Raw genomic sequence first — 21,427 nt, forward strand, 5'->3', positions numbered from 1 at the left:
TGGTGGGACTCGTGCAACCACCACAACAAAGGTCCAAAGCTCAACCTGGGTTGGAGTGCGAGGTAAGGTCAGTGTGGGTGTTGGCCTGATGAGGACAATGGAGGCAATATGAAAAGAGGGCTGTGCAAGGAGGGAGATGGCGGAAGTGCAAGGGCTCATGATGGCAGGCAGAGGGGCAAGGAGCTGGAGGAAGAAGATAAATAATGGAAGGCAGAGGAAAACCGAGGGAAGGGAAGCTGGACCCCGACAAGGCTGCTTGAAACACAGATAAACAAGGAGACCGAAGGGATGTATGACTGGAAAGTGATGCGGATTATGGAGTGGGGACTTGTTACTATGACACATTAGAGATCAGTAACATGGACACTAAACAGGCAGCACGGGTGGCACAGTAATTAGCACTGCTGCCTCACAGTGCCAGGGACCCATGTTTGATTCCCAGCTTGTGTCACTGTCTGTGTGGAGTCTACCAAATAAACCTGTTGGACTTTAACCTCATGGTCTGCATGGCTTACCTTCAGGTGCTTCGGTTTCCTCCTACAGTCCAAAGATGTGTGGGTTAGGTGGATTGGCCATACTAAATTGACCCTAGTATCAGGGGGGTTAGCAGGGTAAATGTATGGCGTTATGGGGAATTTGATGATCAGCCATGATCAAAATGAATGGCAGGACAGGCTTGAGGGGCTGAATGGCCTCCCCCTGCTTCTAGTTTCTATGTTTCTATGAGTCAAGACTGGACATTTTTCACACCATGCAATGATGCAAACACTGCCACGTATGGAGGAAGTGCAGACCAGTCTAGGGCTCTCATCTTAAAGAGCGTGTCTTGGTTTGAGACACCATCAGTTTGGAAATCCAGATGCGCAAAGAATCCACATGGGATGATGTGATCGGCTGGCATGGTGGCACACTGGTTAGCACTGCTGCCTCACAGCACCAAGGACCTGGGTTTGATTCTAGCTTTGGGCCACTGTCTGTGAAGAGTTTGCACGTTCTCCACATGCCTGTATGATTTCTTCCACAGTCTGAAGACACGCTTTGACCATGCTAAATTCTCCCTCAAGCAGTCTGAACAGGCGCTGGAGTGTGGCGACTAGGGGATTTTCACTGTAACTTCATTGCAGTGTTAATGTAAGCCCACTTGCAACAAACAAATAAACTAAAAAAAAGCCCTGCAATCCTTTGAGGACCAAGGTTGGGGACTGACACCTCATAAACTCCAACTGTACCTAACCTCAACTACTTTCTAACATTCACAGAATTTTAGTAGCATCAGAATTAATTCGAGAATTTGTTTGAAAATAATTTATTGAATAGCATTTTCGTGGCCAGCAACCAAATTTTCATAATGCTTTCTTTGAATGTTATTTAACTGTGCAATGTTAAAGGTTGTCAGACGGGTTTAGGGATTCTAATTTGAAATTGAACATTTTTCTGTGAAAGGCAGAAAATTGAGGGCGCAGACAGCAAGGTACAAATGATCGTTCCTCCAGTTTCAATTTTTAATTTAGGGATACGAGCGCACAAAATATTTCGGCAGCCGGAACCGCACACAGTTAACCCGCAGCTTCTCAATGCGCTGTCTCCAAGCCTGGCGGCTGCTGCTGCGGAGTGATCATTCTCGTTTCTACACTTCCTGTCTGGCCCTGTCCCCGATCCGCAGAAAGGCGAGACACTGCCGGGGAGGACGGTAGGCCAGCAGCGCAATGAAGGTAAAAGTAGAATGCGGAAACATGCTGTAACAAAGTAACGCGGCCTGTCAGCCCCTTGTATCCCGGGAGGTGCAGTCTGGCCTGACTTTCCTGTTAGAACTTCGCTGTATTTCCCTGATATGAGTGAAATCATACACTCTGTAGTTTACTGATATTAGTGAACACACTTTCGGCACGTTACTGATAGTAGTGAACATCCACTTTGGGCACGTTACTGATAGTAGTGAGCACAGTTTCAGCACATTACCGATAGTAGTGAGCACGCGCTTTCGGCACGTTACCGATAGTAGTGAGCACGCGCTTTCGGCACGTTACCGATAGTAGTGAGCACGCGCTTTCGGCACGTTACCGATAGCAGTGAGCACGCGCTTTCGGCACGTTACCGATAGCAGTGAGCACGCGCTTTCGGCACGTTACCGATAGTAGTGAGCACGCGCTTTCGGCACGTTACCGATAGTAGTGAGCACGCGCTTTCGGCACGTTACCGATAGTAGTGAGCACGCGCTTTCGGCACGTTACCGATAGTAGTGAGCACGCGCTTTCGGCACGTTACCGATAGTAGTGAGCACGCGCTTTCGGCACGTTACCGATAGTAGTGAGCACGCGCTTTCGGCACATTACTGATAGTAGTGAGCACGCGCTTTCGGCACGTTACTGATAGTAGTGGGCACGCGCTTTCGGCACGGTACTGATAGTAGTGAGCACGCGCTTTCGGCACGGTACTGATAGCAGTGAACTTACACATGCCCAGTAGTAGTAAGATGGTTCAGATCTAAAGGAAGCATAGTAATGAATGCACTGTGAACTTTACCAAATGTATCTTTTATTTTTGCGTAAACAAACTTGCAATATCATGGATAAAAATCCCCACATACTTTTGTGAAACCAGACTTAGTTAAATGTTATTGCATGAATTAATACAGGTACGGATGTGAATGGGTTTAAAATTTTCATTGAATTTGTAATTCTTGTTGGAAATTTGCATTTATATACATTTTGCAGAAGTTCAAAACATTGTTCTAAGAATGTGATTAAAAATCTTGGTTTCCCCTGGGGAGCTGACAGGTTTTGAATGGGTTAAAATTGTGCCAAGTGTTTGATGGGCCTGGATCTAGTTTCATTCTTCTGTCGCTCTTCAATCACACAATTCCGCAGTGGTTATGAAATGTTCATTTTCTAAGGCTATGTTGTTCCTTCTCAAACCCAAAGTCCCAAACACTGGAATTTCCTGAAAGTGTCATTCTTCCCAGTTTCCCTATGAACTAATGACTAATCTTCAGAATTCCTCAAGTCCCCACTTTCAAATCCTCCTTCAGCCTGCTGAACAGAGGCACCTTCGTCTTCAATTGTACATCCCAATACTCTGCCTCTGGTTTACCCACCCCTCACCCTAACTCGTTATTGTCTCCTCTGCACCATCTGAGGATGACCTTTCAAAAAATCCTTCACTTTGCTGTCTTCTTCCTCACGTTCTTCCTTTGACTGTTGTAAGATTCCTCCCTTTTCATGTGCAATATCTCTCCACCTCGTATAGACCTCTGCAATATTCTGCTACCCTTCTCCATAAACGCCAGTGGTCCACAAAAACAAAAAGAGACCTCCAGGAGCCATGTTATTTTTTATTCATTTGTGGGACATGGGCCAGCATTTATTGCCCATCCCTAGTTGCCCTAAGGGCAGCTGTGAGTCAGTTACATTGTTGTGGCTCTCGAGTCAGATGTAGGCCAGATCTGGTAAGGATTTCTTTCCTTAAAGGGCATTAAGTTTATTTAGTGTCACAAGTAAGGTTTACGTTAACACTGCGATGAAGTTGCTGTGAAAATCCCCCAGTCACCACACTCCGGCACCTGTTCGGGTACACTGAGGGAGAATTTAGCATGGCCAGTGCACCAAACCAGCGCGTCTTTTGGACTATGGGAGGAAACTGGACCACCCGGAAGAAACCCACGCAGACACGGGGAGAATGTGCAGATCACACACACTCAGTGACCCAAGCTAGAATCAAACCCGGGTCCCTGGTGCTGTAAGACAGCAGTGCTAACCACTGTGCCACTATGCCGCCATAACCAGATGGGTTTTTCCGACAATCAACAGTGGTTTTATGGTCATCATAAGACTTTTAATTCCAGAGATTTTTGTTGAATTCAAATTTCACTATCAGTCACGGCTGGATTTGAACTCAGGTCCCCAGAACATTAGCTGAGTTTCTGGATTTTTAGTCTAGCAATAACACCGCTCGGCCTTTGCCCTCCTGCAAGTATTCACATTGGGTAACAGTGGGAAAGATATCCTCTCTAGTTTTTGGATTGAATTTCAGTATTTTGATTCTCCTCAACACAGAGACGCTTGCGGGAGGCAGTCCAAGTGCTGGGTGCTGGCACTTGCCTGTTTTTCACCTATTGCACTGCCATTGGGGATGAGAAGTTTTATGCCAAGCACCTGATGCCTACTCTGCGGAAGATCGTAGATCCGGAAATGGCGCATATCCTCGCTATCCGGTTTATTTCATGGGGATTAGTCCCGTGGGCAAGACGCACAGATTCCTCTGCTCTGGTAAGTACTCCATGAGATACAATACAAAACCCCTCTGCCTTTCACCACCATAAGCATCCTGAGCACTTCCATGGGCTGTTGAATTTTAGCAATTAGTGAAGTGAATGCACACCTTTTATTAGCTTTATTAACAGCAATTTGAGTTTGCTGTGCATCGTGTTCTCACTAATCTCAGGACTTCTGATCATCCACTTCCATCCTTCATGTATTTGAAAATATTTCTTTGCTCGCTACCCAATCCTCCATTGAGCCCGCTCCTGCTGTTGACTTACTGAGGAAGCTGGAATAATCTCAGGACAGTTTGTCATAGTGAGCACAATGTCCCGATGAATCATCCACAACGATGGCCCAATAGTCCCCTCTCCAGATCATTGGAGACTGGATCAGTGACTCATAATGCACAGTAGGACTCCGCAGAGGTCCCGACGTGCTGACTCTGTGGGAGTTGTTGGGAAATTTAGACTTCCCATGGATCCTTGGCAAAAGTCCCGAACTCTGAGTTAGGGCTTTGGATAGTTCCGTGGCATTTACCCGAATAGATACCCAGGCAATGTTAGAGAGAAGAATCTCGGTCTAACTCCTGGGTAATTTTACACCTCTCCCCCACCCGCCCACCACCCATTTTCCCCTGAGGAGCCACCCTACCTACGCCTCCCAACCCAACCCACCTACCCCACCCCATCCAGACCTGACCACCCCTGACCCCCACCCACAACCAGAACCGAGCACCCCCGATCCCCACCCCCAACCAGAACCAAGCACCTCCGATCCCCACCCCCAACCAGAACCAAGCACCCTGATCCCCACCCCCAACCAGACCCGAGCACCCCCATCCACACCTGCCTACCCCCGACCCCCACCCCCATCCAGACCCGAGCACCCCCGACCCCCACCCCCATCCAGACCTGAACACCCCCTTCCAGACCCCTACTCCCACCCCAACCAGCCCCGACTACCCCTTACCCCCACCTCAACCAGATCTCCCCAGCTCCTAACCTAACCTGTTCCCGACCAACCCATCTGTTCACTCATTCACCTCCTCACCCCTTTACACTGGACAATTAAACTTGCCTTTAAACTAATGCTGTAACACTACACCTTCCTCACTCATCCTATACCCATAACTCCACCCATTTAGCATGGCCAATCCATCTAACCTGCACATCTTTGGACTGTGGGAGGAAACCAGAGCACTCGGAGGAAACCCAGGCAGACACAGGGAGAATGTGTAAACTCCACACCCAAGTCATCCAAGGCTGGAATTGACCTGGGTCTCTGGCACTGTGAGGCAGCACTGCTAACCACTGTGCTGTCCCAAGATTAATATTATTGTTAATGTGGAAAATAGATTTAACTGAAATCACACAGGAATCATTGAATTCATATTCCTGCCGCTTGGAAAATAAGCCCAAATTTTCCAGATTGCGGCAAAGTGAATGGTATACCGTTACAGTAAGAAAGGTCCTCTGCTGGCCTGTTTATCCTCTGATTATTGATTTGAGTTGCCAGCTCCTACTGTGAGCTCCGAAACCATTTCATTCTCAACTGCAGCCTGTTCCTTTTGAAATTCCTTTGAGGAAGAGTGACTTGATAGGAAGACCAGCTCACCACCACCGACAAGAAGGCAGCTCACCAGCACCTTTTCAAGGGCAATTAGGGATGGGCAACAAATGCTGGCCTAGCCAGCGAAGCCCATGTTCCATGAATGAATGAATATTAAAATATCCGGTGTGCAGGAAAGAAATGCTGTAGGAATTCTGGTTCCGCCACGCCTGAGGGTGAGTGACTGTCGGAGAGGAATGGAAAGTGGAAAATAACGTACTCGAGACAATAAGTGGCACTAGTTCTTAGTACGCTAGGCCTAACAATAACACGTGTGAGAATAACTTTCATTGCGTGTAGGGTTGCCAACTCTGGGAGTATAACTGAAAGTGTCTCCTCCTCCCACCCTTGCACTAGAAAATAATCTCAGGCTGGAATGTTACGGCCATTCACAGTGGTGGGATTTTTCCATCCAGCTGCAGTGAACGGGGATTTGGCTGAGTACCAAATTCTCCAATCTCACTCATGGCGTGAATGTTCAGTAAGATGGCAACTTTCCTCCTATCTGCAATAGTTTTTATAATCAGTAAAGTGTTCAAAGAAAAGAAAGAAAAAATATCCTTTTTTAAGTGCCCTGTGAGTTTTCTCCTGGCTAACTTGCAACAAGGTCCTGGAGATGAATTCTGGAGAGCCCAGGACAACCTGGGAAGGTGGACAGTCCCGTGTGCGTGGGTGGAATAACTCTGGCTGCTGAATGTTTTGAGTTTTTGCCTCATTCACCAGCGATCACTGACCTGTTTCAGGAGGTGAATGTGTTTGGCCAAAAGTTCAAGAACCCGGTGGGAATTGCGGCTGGGTTCGACAAACACGGCGAAGCAGTGGACGGCCTTTACAAGATGGGGTTCGGATTTGTGGAGGTTGGAAGCGTCACACCAAAACCCCAGGAAGGAAACCCCAGGCCCAGGCTTTTCAGACTGGAGCCTGATCGGGCCATCATCAACAGGTAGGCCCCAAGGTGCTGTGAGTATAATTTCCTGTGTTATAGCTTGTAAGAAATATTTTGTGAGGGATGTGGGCTGGGTGCAAGTGACACGAGTGATTCGTTTCACCACAAAGTGAAGGAATTTCCAGAAATCATTGATGCAGGTCACACCTCTGGGTTATATTTCACAGGGCTACATGGATGAATACACACAAACATACGAATTAAGAGCAGGAGTAGGCCACTTGGCCCCTCAAACTTGCTCTGCCTTTGGCACGTCCGCTACGACTCTCACCAACTTTTACAGATGTACCATAGAAAAATTCTTTCTTGTTGTTTCACAGCCTGGTGTGGCTCCTGCTCTGCCTAAGACTGTAAAAAACTACAAAGGGTTGTGAATTAAGCCCAGTCCATCACACAAACCAGCCTCCCATCCATTGACTCTCTCTACAGTTCCTGCTGCCTCCGCAAAGCAGCCAGCATAATCAAGGACCCCATGCACCCTGGACATTCTCTCTTCCACCTTCTTCCATTGGGAAAAAGGTAGAGAAGTTTGAGGTCACGTACCAACCGACTCAAGAATAGCTTCTTCAATGCCGTTGTCAGACTTTTGAATGGACTTATCTTGCATTAAGTTAATCTTTCTCTACACCTTAGCTCTGACTGTAACACTACATTCTCACCCTCCCCTCTATGAATAGTATGCCTTGTCTATATAGCACACAAGAAACAATACTTTTCACTGTACTTTAATATATGTGGCAATAATAAATCAAATCAAAATTATATCAGTAAAATCATGGCTGATCTATTTTTAACCTTAGCTTCACATTCCTGCCTACACATGATAGCCTCCTCCACTCCCCCCAGCTTATCAGGAATCCTTCATCTGCCTTAAAAGGTATTGAGGAAAAGAATTTCAAAGCCTCTACTCTGAGAGAAAAACTGTTTCCTCATCTCATGGGGAAGACAGTGGGATAGTGATATTGTTACTGGACTAGAACCCAGAGGCCAAGGGAAATGCTCGAGGGACACAGGTTCAGATCTCACCGTAGCAGCTGTTGGAATTTAAATGCCATAAATAAATTCTGGAATTGAAAGATAGCCTCAGTAATGGTGATCACAAAACTGCCGTTGATTGTTGTAAAAACTCATCTGTTCAATATTGTCCTTTGTGGAAGAAAAGCTGCCTAACTAGCCTCTTGATTCAAGAGCAGCAAATATTGTCCTTTCCACCAATGCCCACTTTATGTGAAAGAATAAATTTGAACAAAATCAACAATTCACTTATTGCATAGAATTACTCAACATCTGAACATAATAAAACTTCCCAAGCCAGTTCACAGAGCGTTGTAAAACAGACTTTGATGCTAAGTCACATAGCCAAAAGCCTGGCAAACAAGTAGACTTCATTTTTTAATTTGATTTATTATTGTCACATGTATTTGTATACAATGAAAAGTATTGTTTTTACATACCATACAGACAAAGAGTACCATTCATAGAGAAGGAAAGGTGAGGGTGCAGAATGTAGTGCTTTAGATATAGCTAGGATGTAGAGAATGATCAACTTAATATAAGGTAGGCCCATTCAAAAGTCTGATGGCAGCAGGGAAGAGTGGCATAGTGGTTAAGAACTGCTGCCTCACAGCTCCAGGGACCTGGGTTCAATTGCCGGCTTGAGTCACTATCTGTGTGGAGTTTGCACATTCTCACAGTATCTGTGTGGGTTTCCTCCAGTGCTCCACGTTCCTCCCACAGTCCGAAGATGTCCGAATAGGTTGATTGGCCATGATAAATTGCCCCTTAGTGTAGATTGGAGGGATTACTGGGTAAATGTTTGGGATTACGGGCATATGGCCTAGGTGGGATTGTTGGTGTAGACTCGATGGGCTGAATGGCCTCCTTCAGCGCTACAGGGATTCTATGACCCTTACTCTGCTGTGTTGCTCTTAAAGGAACAATCACCGCCTCTCTAAAGGGAAGCTGAGAAGCTGAGGGAATTTCAGACCTTGGGGCACAGGCAGCTAAAGGTGCAGCCACCAATAACTGGAGAAGCTCAAGAGGCTGAGTCAGATGAGGGGAGATATCTTGGAAGGTTGTGGGGCTAGAGGAGATTACAGACAGGGGTGGGGGGGGGCGCAGGGGAATGCAGCGGAGGGATTTGTAAACAAGGATGAGAATTCTAAAGTTAAGTAGTCGTCTGACATGGAATCAGTGTAAGAATCATAGAACCCCGACAGTGCAGAAGGAGGCCATTCAGCCCATTGAGTCTGCACCAAACTCAATCCCACCCAGGCCATATCCCCATAACCTCATGCATTTATCCAAGTTAGTCCCCCGACACTAAGGGGCAATTTATCACAGCCAATCAACCTAACCCGCGCATCTTTGGACTGTGGAAGGAAACCAGAGCACCCAGAGGAAACCCACGGAGACACGGGGAAAATGTGCAAACTCCACACAGACAGTGACCCAAGCCGGGAATCGAACCTGGGTCCCTGGCGCTGTGAGGCAGTAGTGCTAACCACTGTGCCACCGTGCCGCAAGCGCGGGGATGATAACTGAGCAAAACCTGGTGCGGATGAAGGAACAAGCAGCAAGGATTTGGATGGCCACAGGTTTACAGCGGGAGAGTATGGGAAGCTGGTCAGGGTTGCATTGGAATAGTTAAGTCTAAAGTAGTAAAAGCACGAAAGAGGCCTTTCAGTGTCCGATAAACTGAGACACGGACCAAGCCGATGAAGTAGATGGTCTTAGTGATGGCATAGGTATGTGGTCACCGGTTCATCTAGGGGTCAGATAAGTTTGTAAAGAATCTGATTCAGCCTCCAATAGTTGGCAGCAAATGGGCTGGAGTTGGTAGCTAAAGAACAGAGTTTGTAGAGGGAACTGAAGACCAACAGCTTCAGCCGTCCCCATATTGAGTTGGAGGAAATTTCTGCTCAACTAGTACAAGATCTCGGCTGTGCAAGAGTTCAGTGATGGTGCAGGAGGGGAGGGAAGGGGTGAGAGTTAGATCAGGGTAAATGTGAAAACCAAGTATATACATTAGGAATTTTTTCAGTTAGGGTGTAATTTTGAAGAAATTGATCTATGCTGGTGTTTAACTCCAAAGCCTCAGTCTACAAGCAGACGGGAGCAAGATGTAGCCAGGCTCAACCAGAATCCCATTCCTGATCCTCGGAGCTAATAGTGGCAGATCAGGGCCATAGGAATGACCGGAACTCACAAACAATTTGTGCCACAGTATGTCTTATTGAAAATGGTCCCCGTTTACATTATTGGGAGTGGGGAGTTACTCCCCCATATCTGGGATCTCTCCCAAAGTTCAGTCCTCATGCCCCTGGTGATGAGTGGAAAGATTCCCCCATAAATGGGACTGGAAATCTCCTCTATTAGACAATCCTGAGCTGTATTCCTGGGTTCAGGTCAGGTGTTGTGTACCTCCGGGACGGTGAATGAACAAGCAAAAGTTTAAAAAAGTTTATCAATTAGTGTCGTAGATAGGCTTACATTAGCACTGCAATGAAGTTACTGTGAAAATCCCCTAGTCATCACACTCTGGCGCCTGTTCGGGTGCACTCAGGGAGAATTTAGCACGCCCAATGCACGTAATTAGCACGTCTTTCGGACTGTGGGAGGAAACCCATGCAGACACGGGGAGAATGTACAAACTCTACACAGTGACCCAAACCGGGAATCAAACCTGTGTCCCTGGCACTGTGAGGCACTGGAGAGCAGCAATACCAAGATTTTAGTGTTTTCCTCTGTCTTTTTACCTTTTTTTAGAAAATGCCTTTTTGAATGTGTTTCTTTTTAAACCAGGTATGGTTTTAATAGTCACGGTTTTGCTGCTGTTCAACAGAGGCTTAAAGCTCGGTCAGAGATCCAGGAACAGTTTACCAAAGGTAAGAGTTGGATTTGATTTGATTTGATTTATTATTGTCACATGTAGTAAAAAGCATTGTTTCTTGCTCGCTATACAAACAAAGCATACCGCTCATAGAGAAGGAAAGGAGAGGGTTCAGAATGTAGTGTTACAGTCATAGCTAGGGTGTAGAGAAAGATCAACTTAATGCAAGGTAAATCCATTCAAAAGTCTGATAGCACCAGGGAAGAAGCTGTTCTTGAGTTGGCTGGAACATGTCCTCAGACTTTTGTATCTTTTTCCCGACAGAAGAAGGTGGAAGAGAGAATGTCAGGGGTGTGTGGTGTCCTTAATTATGCTGGCTGCTTTGCCGAGGCAGCAGGAAGTGTAGACAGAGTCAATGGATGGGAGGCTAGTTTGCATGATGGATTGGGCTACATTCACGGCCTTTTGTAGTTTCTTGCAGTCTTGGACAGAGCAGGAGCCATACCAAGCTGTGATACAACCAGAAAGAATGCTTTCTACGGTGCATCTGTAAAAGTTGGTGAGAGTCATAGCAGACATGCTAAATTTCCTTAGTCTTCTGAGAAAGTCATTTGAGTTTGAAACATTAACTCAGTTTCCCTCTCCACAGGCGCCGCCAGGCTGGATGAGCTTTTCCAGCACTTTCTGTCTCTATTTCAGATCTCCACCTTCCGCAGTGTTTTGCATTTGATTATGGTGACTGACTTGTATTCCACTGCTTTTGTTTCTCATTCTGTATTCCTTCAGTTTATTCTGTTTTGTTTAGACACAAACCCTTATCCAGCTTTGTTTTTCTGTCTAGTTTGTGCGTAGCTTGCAAAATGTACATCGAGGTGCAGATATTGAAATTTGAACAATTCGGGGGGGGGAGGTGGGGAGTGGAATATGCAGCTTTGAGTGTAATACAGTTTCCAGTCACATGGCGGTAGCAGAGTTCATGCATGTCACACAATACCTAAAAGGAGCTTTGACTGCAACTACTGATGATCTGATGCAACAAACTGAGAATACTTTAAATACTCAGCAGGTCAGCCCCCATCCTGTGCAGGACAACAAATAAATCAATGTTTCAAGTCCGGATACTTATTAGAATTGGAAGATCTGAAATCGTTACTTCCCAGTTTCGGATTTGGAAGTCCAAAGATGGGCTGGGGAATCCCTCTCAGCTGTTCAAAGTTCAAAATTTTGCAGGACAATTGCCCAAAAGTGCCAACTTCCTCTGGGCAACTGTCCTGCACTGGGAACCATCTGAAAATGTGATTTAAACACGGGATGGTTCCTACTGTGTTACACAAGTAATTACACGCAAACTCTAACTTCATAGAATCATAGAAGCCCTACAGCGCAGAAAGAGGCCATTTGGCCCATCAAGTCTGCACCAACCACAATCCCACCCAGGCTCTACCCCCATATCTCTAAACATTTACTCGCTAATCCCTCTAATTTATGCATATCAGGACACTAAGGAGCAATTTTTTTAAGCATGGCCAATCAACCTAACCCACACATCTTTGGACTTCTGGTAACTATCGTAAAGACACAGTCTGGCTCCCCCGCGGGACTATCCCACCATCCCCCACCCACCCTGCAGTCCTTATCCCATCCCCAAGTCCCATTCACTTCCCTGAGATACTTATCCAACTTACAGTATATGAGAGGCCCAGATAGACTGGACGTGGAGAGGATGTTTCCATTCATAGGAGAGACTAGAATTCAAGGGCACAACCTCAGAATGAAAGGAAGCTCCTTTAAAACTGAGATGAAAAGGTATTTCTTCAGCCAGAGGGTGGTGAATCTGTGGAACTCATTGCCACAGCGTGCTGTGGGAGCCAGATCATTGGGTGTCTTTAAGAATAAGAAATAGGGGGATCAAGGGTGATGGGAAGAAGGCAGGAGAATGAGGATGAGAATCATATCAGCCACAATCGAATGGCGGAGCAGACTCGATGGGCCGAATGGCCTAATTCTGCTCCTATATCTTATTGTCTTATCTGCTTCCTGATCTGTAAGCTTTGAAGGAGATTTTAAACTGATGGCAGTGAGGGTTGTTTAATAAAGGGGGTGTCCTCCTTCAGTCCGGCTCTGCTGGACTGCAACACTCGGCCTTGAGGGCACGCTGCGCCACCTGGGTCTCACTCAGCTGGGTCGCAAAGTGGGGCAAGACTGGTGCAGGAGAAATTTCACACAAATGGTGGTTATGGAGTGACAATCTGACTGCCGCGCCCAGGGAGTTACAGCCCATTAATTCTTGATTCTTTCTCAACCTCATCTACCAAGTGTACCTGTTGCTATTTCTGCTGCCATTTAGCTCCTAGTTGTACCAGTTAGTGTTTTATCCGCCTAACCTTTTGTCTTAGCGAGTGAGATGCTTACGTGTCAATTGATTGATTTGTAGACAACTAATACCTGATAAACTAACGGGAACAGAGGATGCTGAAGAACCTCAGCAGGTCTGGCAGCATCCGTAAGGAGAGTAAACAGAGTTAACATTTCAACTCCTTCTGACAAAGAGGCCAAAGGATTCGAAACATTAACACTGCTTTCTCTGCTTGGAGAGGCTGCCGGACCTGCTGAGTTTCTCCAGCTTCCTCTGTTCTACTCTCAAATTCCTGCACCCGCATTATTTTGCTTATTTCCCTGATATACCAACGCTGGTTTTCAGCAGGATGTTGCCTGGAGTTTTTCAGTTATGAGGGAAGGCTGATTAGGCGGGGGTTGTTCTCCTTAGAGCAGAGAAGGCGGAGGAGGGACCAGATTAAGGTGAACAAAATTATTAAGGATATAGAATCATAGAAACCCTGCAAGGAAGGAGGAGGCCCTTTGGCCCATCGAATCTGCACTGACCACAATCCCACCCAGACCTGTGTATTTATCTTGCTTGTCCCCCTGACACTAGAGGGCAATTTAGCATGGCCAATCAACCTAACCCCCACATCTTTGGACTGTAGGAGGGAACTGGAGCATTCAGAGGAAACCCATGCAGACACGAGGAGAATGAGCAAACTCCACACAGACAGTGAACCGAAGCCACAATTAAACCCGGGTCCCTGGTGCTGTAAAGTAGTAATGCTAACCACTGGGATAGATAGGAAGAAACTTTTCCCCTCAGTAGAAGGGTCAATAACCAGGGGGCATAGACTTAATGTGAGGGGCAGGAGATTTAGATGAGATTTGAGGAAATGTTTTTTTTCACCCAGAGAGTGGTGGGAATCTGGATCTCACTGCCGGAAAGGGTGGTCGAGGCAGCGACCCCCACAATGTTTGAGGAGCAATTAGATGAAACGCCATACCTTACAAGGCCAAGTGCTGGCAAATGGGATTACAGTAGATAGGTGCTTGATGGCCAGCACAGACACAATGGGCCAAAGGGCTTCTTTCTGTGCTGTAAAACTTTATGGGCAGGATTTTCCAGCCATGCTCATCCCAAAACTGGAAAGTCCCACCTGAGGTCAATGGACCTTTGTATTGTCCGCCCCCTGCTGGCTACGATTTCCATGGCAAGTGGGACAAGAGAATTCCCCATCCGTGACTTTATGTTTTGTTTGTGTTTTGGAAGCGGGGAAACCTTTGGGTATCAATCTCGGGAAGAACAAGCTGTCGGAGGACGCTGCAGCTGATTATGAGGAAGGAGTCCAGCAGTTGGGTCCATTAGCTGACTACCTGGTTGTGAATCTGTCCAGTCCCAACACTCCCGGTTTAAGAGCGCTTCAGAGCAAGGAGAAGCTGCGGAACCTGCTGGAAAAGGTCAGCAAGTGGCTTTCTTACTTTTATGCTGCCCGATCAAGCAGCTAAAATCTAACCATCCATCTCCCGCCATTTCTGTAACTCGGAGATAGCAGTGAAGCTTGTGGATTTGAGCCCAATTCTTAAAACTGGAGAACATAAACTAGGACTGGCATTTCAATGCAGAAGGAGTGCTGCACTGCCAGAGGTGCAGCCTTTCAGGTAAGACTTAAACTGAGTTCCCATCTGCTCTCTTGTATGGATATAAAAGATTCAGGTAATCATTTTGAAGAGAAAAAGAGTTCATCCCAGAGCCTCGGCCAATATTTATCCCTCAACAAACATCACTTTAACACTTCATCCAATCACTAACACGTTGCTGCAGCTATTGGCTGCTGCATATCCTTCATTACAATTCTCAATGTTCATCCAATATATTATATTGCAACCCTGACCGCGTTACAACCCTGACCGTGTTACAACCCTGGCTACTCATCCAACATATTTAATTACATTACGACTCTGACCTGTTGACTGTAAAACATGTTGCGACGTCCTGAAATCATAAAAGACATTATATGAATGCAATTCTTTTTCTTTTCTGAATGATGAAAGCAGATATCTATCAGAATCTATTTAATTTTCAATCCTTGCGCAGTGTTGGTTTGTATTTACTGGTCAGGAGCAAACGTCGCATTGTTTTATTTTTGAAAGGAATTTTGGGCACAGTAATTTCTTTTGATCATTGCTCTGTTTGTGCTGTGAGAATGCTTCACCTCTATCATTTTCATTAACGTCACGTTGGTTACGGATTTTCTGGTTCTTTTACAGGTATTGAAGGAACGCGACGCTCTGAATGTCAACCGGAAGCCAGCTATACTTTTAAAAATTGCTCCAGACCTGACAGCTGAAGATAAGAAAGACATTGCTCATGTTGTAATGGAGGTGAGGACAGTACAGTTTACAGCAGTTAAACCTCAAATGAGGCCAGGTTCATTTTCCCCACCTACAGTCTGGTCATAGGTCTGCATTTGTAGAAAATGAGCCAGTTTAATCCTGGGATTTTAGATTTTCAGTGCATTTGAAAATAGGGTTAGAAAGAATTTTCCGTTTGGTTCATTGTTTCGGTAAAGACACCCAGAAAAGGTTCTCATTCATAGCATCATAGAATCCCGACAGTGCAGAAGGAGGCCATTCAGCCCATTGACCCTGCTCCAACAACAATCCCACCCAGGCTCTATCCCCATAACCCCACATATTTACCCTGCTAGTCCCTCTAACACTAAGGGACAATTCAGCATGGCTAATCAGTCTAACTGCACGTCTTTGGAATGTGGGAGGAAACTGGAGCACCCGGAGGAAACCCACACAGACACAGTGAGAAAGGTGCAAACTCCACACAGACAGTGACCCAAGCCGGGAATTGAACCCGGATCCCCGGTGGTGTGAGGTAGCAGTGCTAACCACTGTACTACCGTGTAACATAGTCGGGAGGGTGTGTCTGAGAATGATCTTGCATTTCAGAATTCAGTCTTTCGGGGCTAGATTTGCAATTGTTCCTTTTCTCTGTATCTGCGTGCTTTGTAGAATGTGGTAACGCAGTGAGAGGGGTTGTGAGCCTGTTGGGTCATTGCATTGTTCTGACTATTCAGCTACTATGTGCGACCTTCCACCTGATATCCTCCTGTTCCAACTTGCAGCTGGGAGTTGATGGTCTAATCGTGTCAAACACCACAGTCAGCAGACCACAGTCTCTTCAAGACCCACAGCAGACTCAGCCTGGGGGCTTGAGTGGAATGCCACTGAAGGAAATGTCAACACAGACTGTGAACGACATCTATTTACTAACCAAAGGTATCATTCAGCACAAATCGCGTCAGGTGACTGGGAGTTCAAATTCAACATTGGGCATAAGTGGCCAGTCATTGAGTGGCCCCAGCGACACCGTAATGAATATAAAGGTGGAAAATGTACTTACTTTAAATGCAGGTTTATCACTGTGTTCCATACAAAAATGTTAAGGTGCAGAAGGAGGCTATTTGGCCCATCATGGTCGTACCGGCTCTCCAAGTGAGCATCATTTCTAAGTGTTGTTCCCAGTACCCTGACACATTGTTTCTCCAAGTAATTATCTTCTGATCGCCTGTATTGAAGTTGCCGCTGTTACACTTCCAGGCAGTGCATTCCAGACCCAAACCACTCGCTGTTTTCTTGCATCATATTTGCTCCTTTTGCAAATCGCTTTAAATCTGTGCTCTCTTGTTCTCGACCCTTTTACAGTGGGAAGAGTTTCTCCTTATCTGTCCCCTCTTTACTTCTCCTTATCTACTCTGCCCTCTATTTACTTCTCCCTCTTCACTCTGTCCCCATTTACTTCTCCCTATCTACCCTGTCCCCATTTACTTCTCCCTATCTACCCTGTCCCCATTTACTTCTCCCTCTCTATTTGGTCTGCCCCACTCATGATTTTGAACATCTCTATCAAATACCCTCTTAGTTTTCTTGATCCAGATTCCCAGATCTACTCACTGGGACTGTGTCTGACTCAGGATGAGCTCTCTGACTGCTCATGTGCCACTTACTGGAACAGCAGAGACCGTGGGAGCAATTCTCCCAGTCTCACAGCCCAGTGAGCCAGGAAATGTAAGTGGGGGCCGTTTAACGGGCTCCCAGCTGGGTGCCATGGTCTCCGTGTGGCTCTGGTACCAAGATTTCCGGCAGCAGCAGCTCTGCGCTGCTTTCTGAAGCTGATTAAAATATTTAAATCTATATTTGCATTTCAGTAGCGGTGTTTCACTCCAGCAGGGTTTACAATAGCTCCTCGCTAACAGGGAGCTGGCTGCCCAATCCCGCTGGAGTGAAGACAGCCCCAGGAGATCAGGGGTGGGATGTGCCCTTGGGCATTGCCGGCCTAGCAATGCCAGCCTGGCCCCCTGGCACTGCCCAAGAGGCAATGTCCAAGGGCACCTTGGCACTGCCCACTGGGCATCGGGTAGTGTCAAGCAGGTGAGATCAGGGGCAGTGGGGCCTATTGGTGGGGTGAGGCCTGTGGGGGAGGAGATTGGGGGGTCGGGGGGGAGTCCCACTGCCACTCTGTGGTCGGGATCAGTAGCAGAGGGAGGGAGGACAGCGATCGGGGCTGGCCATCATGGTGGTGGTGGGATGCAGCCTGTTGGGGGGTTGGTGGTGGGGGTGGGGGGGGGGGGGGGGGTGGGTGGGGGTGCGGGGGTCAGTGGGGTTGCAGCGGAGTGGACCCCATCCACAACGTACCTTATTGTTGCTGTGCTTCCTTCTACAGGAAAGATTCCCATTATTGGAGTGGGCGGAATCAGCAGTGGAGCTGATGCCCTTGAGAAGATCCGTGCAGGAGCCACTTTGATCCAGTTGTACACGGCCTTGGTATATGAAGGACCCCCTGTGGTAAACAAAATCAAACGTGAACTAGAACAACTGTTAAAGTAAGTTTGCACCAAAATATTGTTAATGTTATTATACTGTTAAAAATATTGCTGTCTCAGTAAAGCAATGCACCAGCAGCAGGACATTTTATAACTTCCTGACTTTGGCATGGTGTGTTTGTTGGAACAGGTACAATGTTTCTAATTGTGAAAGGTCAATGTCCTGAGAATGCAGACTTGTTAGAGAGGAATATCCATTGAAACTGGCAGAGTGATATTGTACTCAGGCCTATTGAAGTCCTATTCACGGTCCAATGTAACTGCTATGAAAGTAATATCAATATTCTACCAACCCCATACTGATGCACAAAGTGAGCAACTTGACATTGAACACTACATTGGAGGGTGCGATATAGATTGCCTTTGGTGCTGTCTGGCTAATTATTGCTGGATGGTGCCACAGGCAGTGCCACACACCATCAAGTAATGGGTACAGCCCTCCAGGCCTCTGCTGTCCCTGCTTTTAACTACTTCCACGGAGCAGGCATCCCTTAACCAACATTGAGTTCAACCACATCACAGCATGATCTCTCATTCCACCTTTACCCCATTTCCATTTATTTTATTTCTCCTTTTCATCTAATTCATCCATTTTTATCACTTAATATTCTTACATTTATTTTTCCAAAGTCTCGCTTCCCGTCTTGTTTCCCAAACTGCACCCCCCCGCCCCGCCCCACTCCACTCCACTCCACTCGGGGTAAATGCCACATTCCTCAGGTTGCCCTCTGACATTCTGAGCTTTGTTCTGCCACTTACACATTCCAATCTCTTAATGAACACTCTTAGCACCATTCTCAGCCTTTATCATCACCATTTCCATTCCCTTGGTACTTTTGTCTATGCCATCAATTACCTCCCTCCACCCCCTCCCGCCTCCTCAGCCTCAAAATATTCTCCTCCGCTTTGACAAAGGGTCATCCAGACTCAAAACAAATGAAGAGTTTGTCGTATGACGACTGTGGGTCTGTTCTCATTGGAGTTTAGAAGGAAGAGGGGAGATCTTATTGAAACTCACAGGATGAACTTGCAAGGCTTGGATAGAGTGGATGTGGAGAGGATGTTTCTACGTAGGAAAATCTAGAACTAGAGGGCACAACCTCAGGCTAAAGGGACGATGCTTTAAAACAGAGATGAGGAGGAATTTCTTCAGCCAGAGAGTGGTGAGTCTGTGGAACTATTTGCCGCAGAAGGCTGTGGAGGCCGGGCCATTGAGTGTCTTTAAGACAGAAATAGATAGGTTCTTGATTAATAAGGGGATCAGGGGTCATGGGGGAAAGGCAGGAGAATGGGGATGAAAAAACATCAGCCATGATTGAATGGCAGAGCAGACTCGATGGGCTGAGTCTTATGGAAATGCGGTCTCTATTCTCTCTCCACAGAGGCTGTCAGACCTGCTAAGATTTTCCAGTATTTTCTGTTTTAATCCCTGAATCAGATCTTGTCATTTTGTCACACTGTTCAAGTCATGGTAATGGATCCATGAGTTCAATTAGCTCTTCTGGTTTCAGGTATAAAATTCTCATGATATGATTTTGTCTTGGGCAATGAAGGCAAAGTCTTCTGTGTTTCTACAGGCAATCCCTCAGTCCATCAACAATTATATTCCTTTTCTTTAAAGGGAACAAGGATTTTCCAGTGTTGTTGAAGCAGTGGGTGCTGATCACAGGCCTTGAGACATGCCACTAGCAGCACTCGTAATGAAGAATGTTTAAGTTGGGCCTGTTGTTCCAATTGAAGCAGGCATTGCGTAGTCACGTGCGAACAAGAGGAGCGACGGGGTGGTTTGAACATGAAGCCAGGTGATTACTGACATCCTCGGGTGTTCAAACTGAAGAAGAACGAGGAGGCCTCCTGGTTACACAGCAGTGTAAGCTCTTGGGGATATCCAAGGACTGCAATTGCTGGTTTTGTACAAATTAATGCTGTGTGATCAATTTACAGCCTGGTGTGTTTGACTATCAGTGAAGGAATGATCAAAATGTGGACACAAGTGTTCTTTGAATAATGATTTTCAAAAATAGCCTGAATAAATAATATACTTCTCAGTTGCTAAAGGATGGACAAAGATACTTGGGTTCACGTGCCACAGTTGAATTAATCAACCTGTACTTGTCTCTTACTCCAGTCACTACAATAACAGCATTTCATCAGACTTTTGAATGGATTTACCTTGCACTAAGTTGATCTTTCCCTATACCTTAGGTATGACTGTAACATTACATTCTGCACTCTCTCCTTTCCTTCTCTATGAACGGTATGCTTTGTATGTATAGCGTGCAAGAATCAATACTTTTCACTCTATACCAATACACATGACAGTAATAAATCAAATCACAGTCACATTACCAACCCACGTGCTGATGACAGAAGCTGATGGTCGATGTAATTCCTGCTTCAATTTAACTTCCCCATTCCCGCATCCTGAGCTTATCCATGACTGTTCCTGCAAGACCCCCAGGAATGAGTTGCTTTACAATCTGTCCTCAGCTTGTTCCTTCTTCCTCGGAGTGTGCTTTAATTTGAAAATGCTTCTCAATTTTATCTCTTTTATCTGTTGGACTCGGTGTCTTTGAAAATCTACTGAAGTTCAACTGGACTCTTGGCATAACTCAGGGAATCCAAAATAACCCAACAGAGACCAGCAGCAATGCAGTGGCATCAGATCACCACTGTTTGCAGGGTTTCTGTGCCAGCCTTGCAAGAATCTGAACCCCCAGCCTTGTAGAAAGCACAAAGTGGTGGCACAGGTGGGGGAGTTGTGGGATGGGGGGAACGTAGAGATTTCCTTTCCCAAAACTGCCCAGTTCTCTCTGGTTCAGTGGGACCTGCAGTTAATTGGGCAGAAGTTAAGAAGCAGCAAATAGATAAAGAGCCAACCTGGAATATGAGAAAAGGCCAGCTAGTAATATGAAACTGGTGAATACCTCTTGTTTCCTCTTGTGGAGGAATCTTAAGGACATAGGTCTTTTTAGACAGATGGGGAGTGATTTTTGTTTTGCTTTTGTGTGTGGAATTCTCTTTCCCAGAAGGTAGTGTAGGCTGAGTTTTACATTTATTCAAGACTGAGTTAGATGTATATTTCATATATAAGGGAATCAAGGTTCATGGTGGGGGGCGGGCAGACAGGAAAATGGAGCTGAGACTACAGCCAGATCATGAATCATATTGAAAGGTAGAACATGCTCAAAGGGTCGAATGGCCTATTTGTGCTGCTGAGTCCTGTGTATGTTCCCAGTGGGGTCAATGCTATGAGGTGCTGGCAAACACAGCCTGAGGTTTATGCCAAGGTGATGTCTTGTGGACGTTAAGTTTAGAGTTTAGGGACTCTAAACTTCCTCCTGCCCTCTTTCAAAGCTGACAATTTCTAGCCGATCCAGTTAACTCAGTCTTCTGACAGGGATTGACTTCAAGGCATCTCTTTGCACAACCCCAGGAACTAGATTGTGGTCTTGTGTCTTGCTGTTCCGAACTGACTAGTTTATAAGTTCTAGTCTGATCAGAGCCTGGTACAGTTGCAATAGTATTGCCTCAAAACATACACTGTACTAACTGAGTAACA

The 21,427-nt window shown here is 46.1% G+C and overlaps 1 protein-coding gene across 1 annotated transcript; it reads left to right on the top strand.

Moving 5' to 3' along the window:
• Window positions 1–1,580: 1,580 nt before the first annotated feature.
• Window positions 1,581–19,916, top strand: dhodh (dihydroorotate dehydrogenase). The gene is made up of 9 exons (XM_080186820.1): window positions 1,581–1,712; window positions 4,053–4,265; window positions 6,611–6,810; window positions 10,618–10,700; window positions 14,241–14,428; window positions 15,239–15,352; window positions 16,108–16,261; window positions 17,706–17,865; window positions 19,487–19,916. Exons 1-9 carry the CDS (start codon window positions 1,707–1,709, stop codon window positions 19,539–19,541), a joined length of 1,173 nt encoding a protein of 390 aa, XP_080042946.1. The 5' UTR covers window positions 1,581–1,706; the 3' UTR covers window positions 19,542–19,916.
• The last annotated feature ends 1,511 nt before the right edge of the window (window positions 19,917–21,427 follow it).

This window comes from Carcharhinus amblyrhynchos, chromosome 4, assembly GCF_965287045.1.
Source record: "Carcharhinus amblyrhynchos chromosome 4, sCarAmb.v2.hapA, whole genome shotgun sequence".
NCBI classification, from domain to species: domain Eukaryota; kingdom Metazoa; phylum Chordata; class Chondrichthyes; order Carcharhiniformes; family Carcharhinidae; genus Carcharhinus; species Carcharhinus amblyrhynchos.

Excerpts from the sequence above, each read along its gene's own strand:
- dhodh (XM_080186820.1), top strand. Across the intron at positions 6,811-10,617 it reads GATCGGGCCATCATCAACAG|GTATGGTTTTAATAGTCACG; the intron begins GTAGGCCCCAAG and ends TTTTTAAACCAG. Across the intron at positions 14,429-15,238 it reads TGCGGAACCTGCTGGAAAAG|GTATTGAAGGAACGCGACGC; the intron begins GTCAGCAAGTGG and ends GTTCTTTTACAG.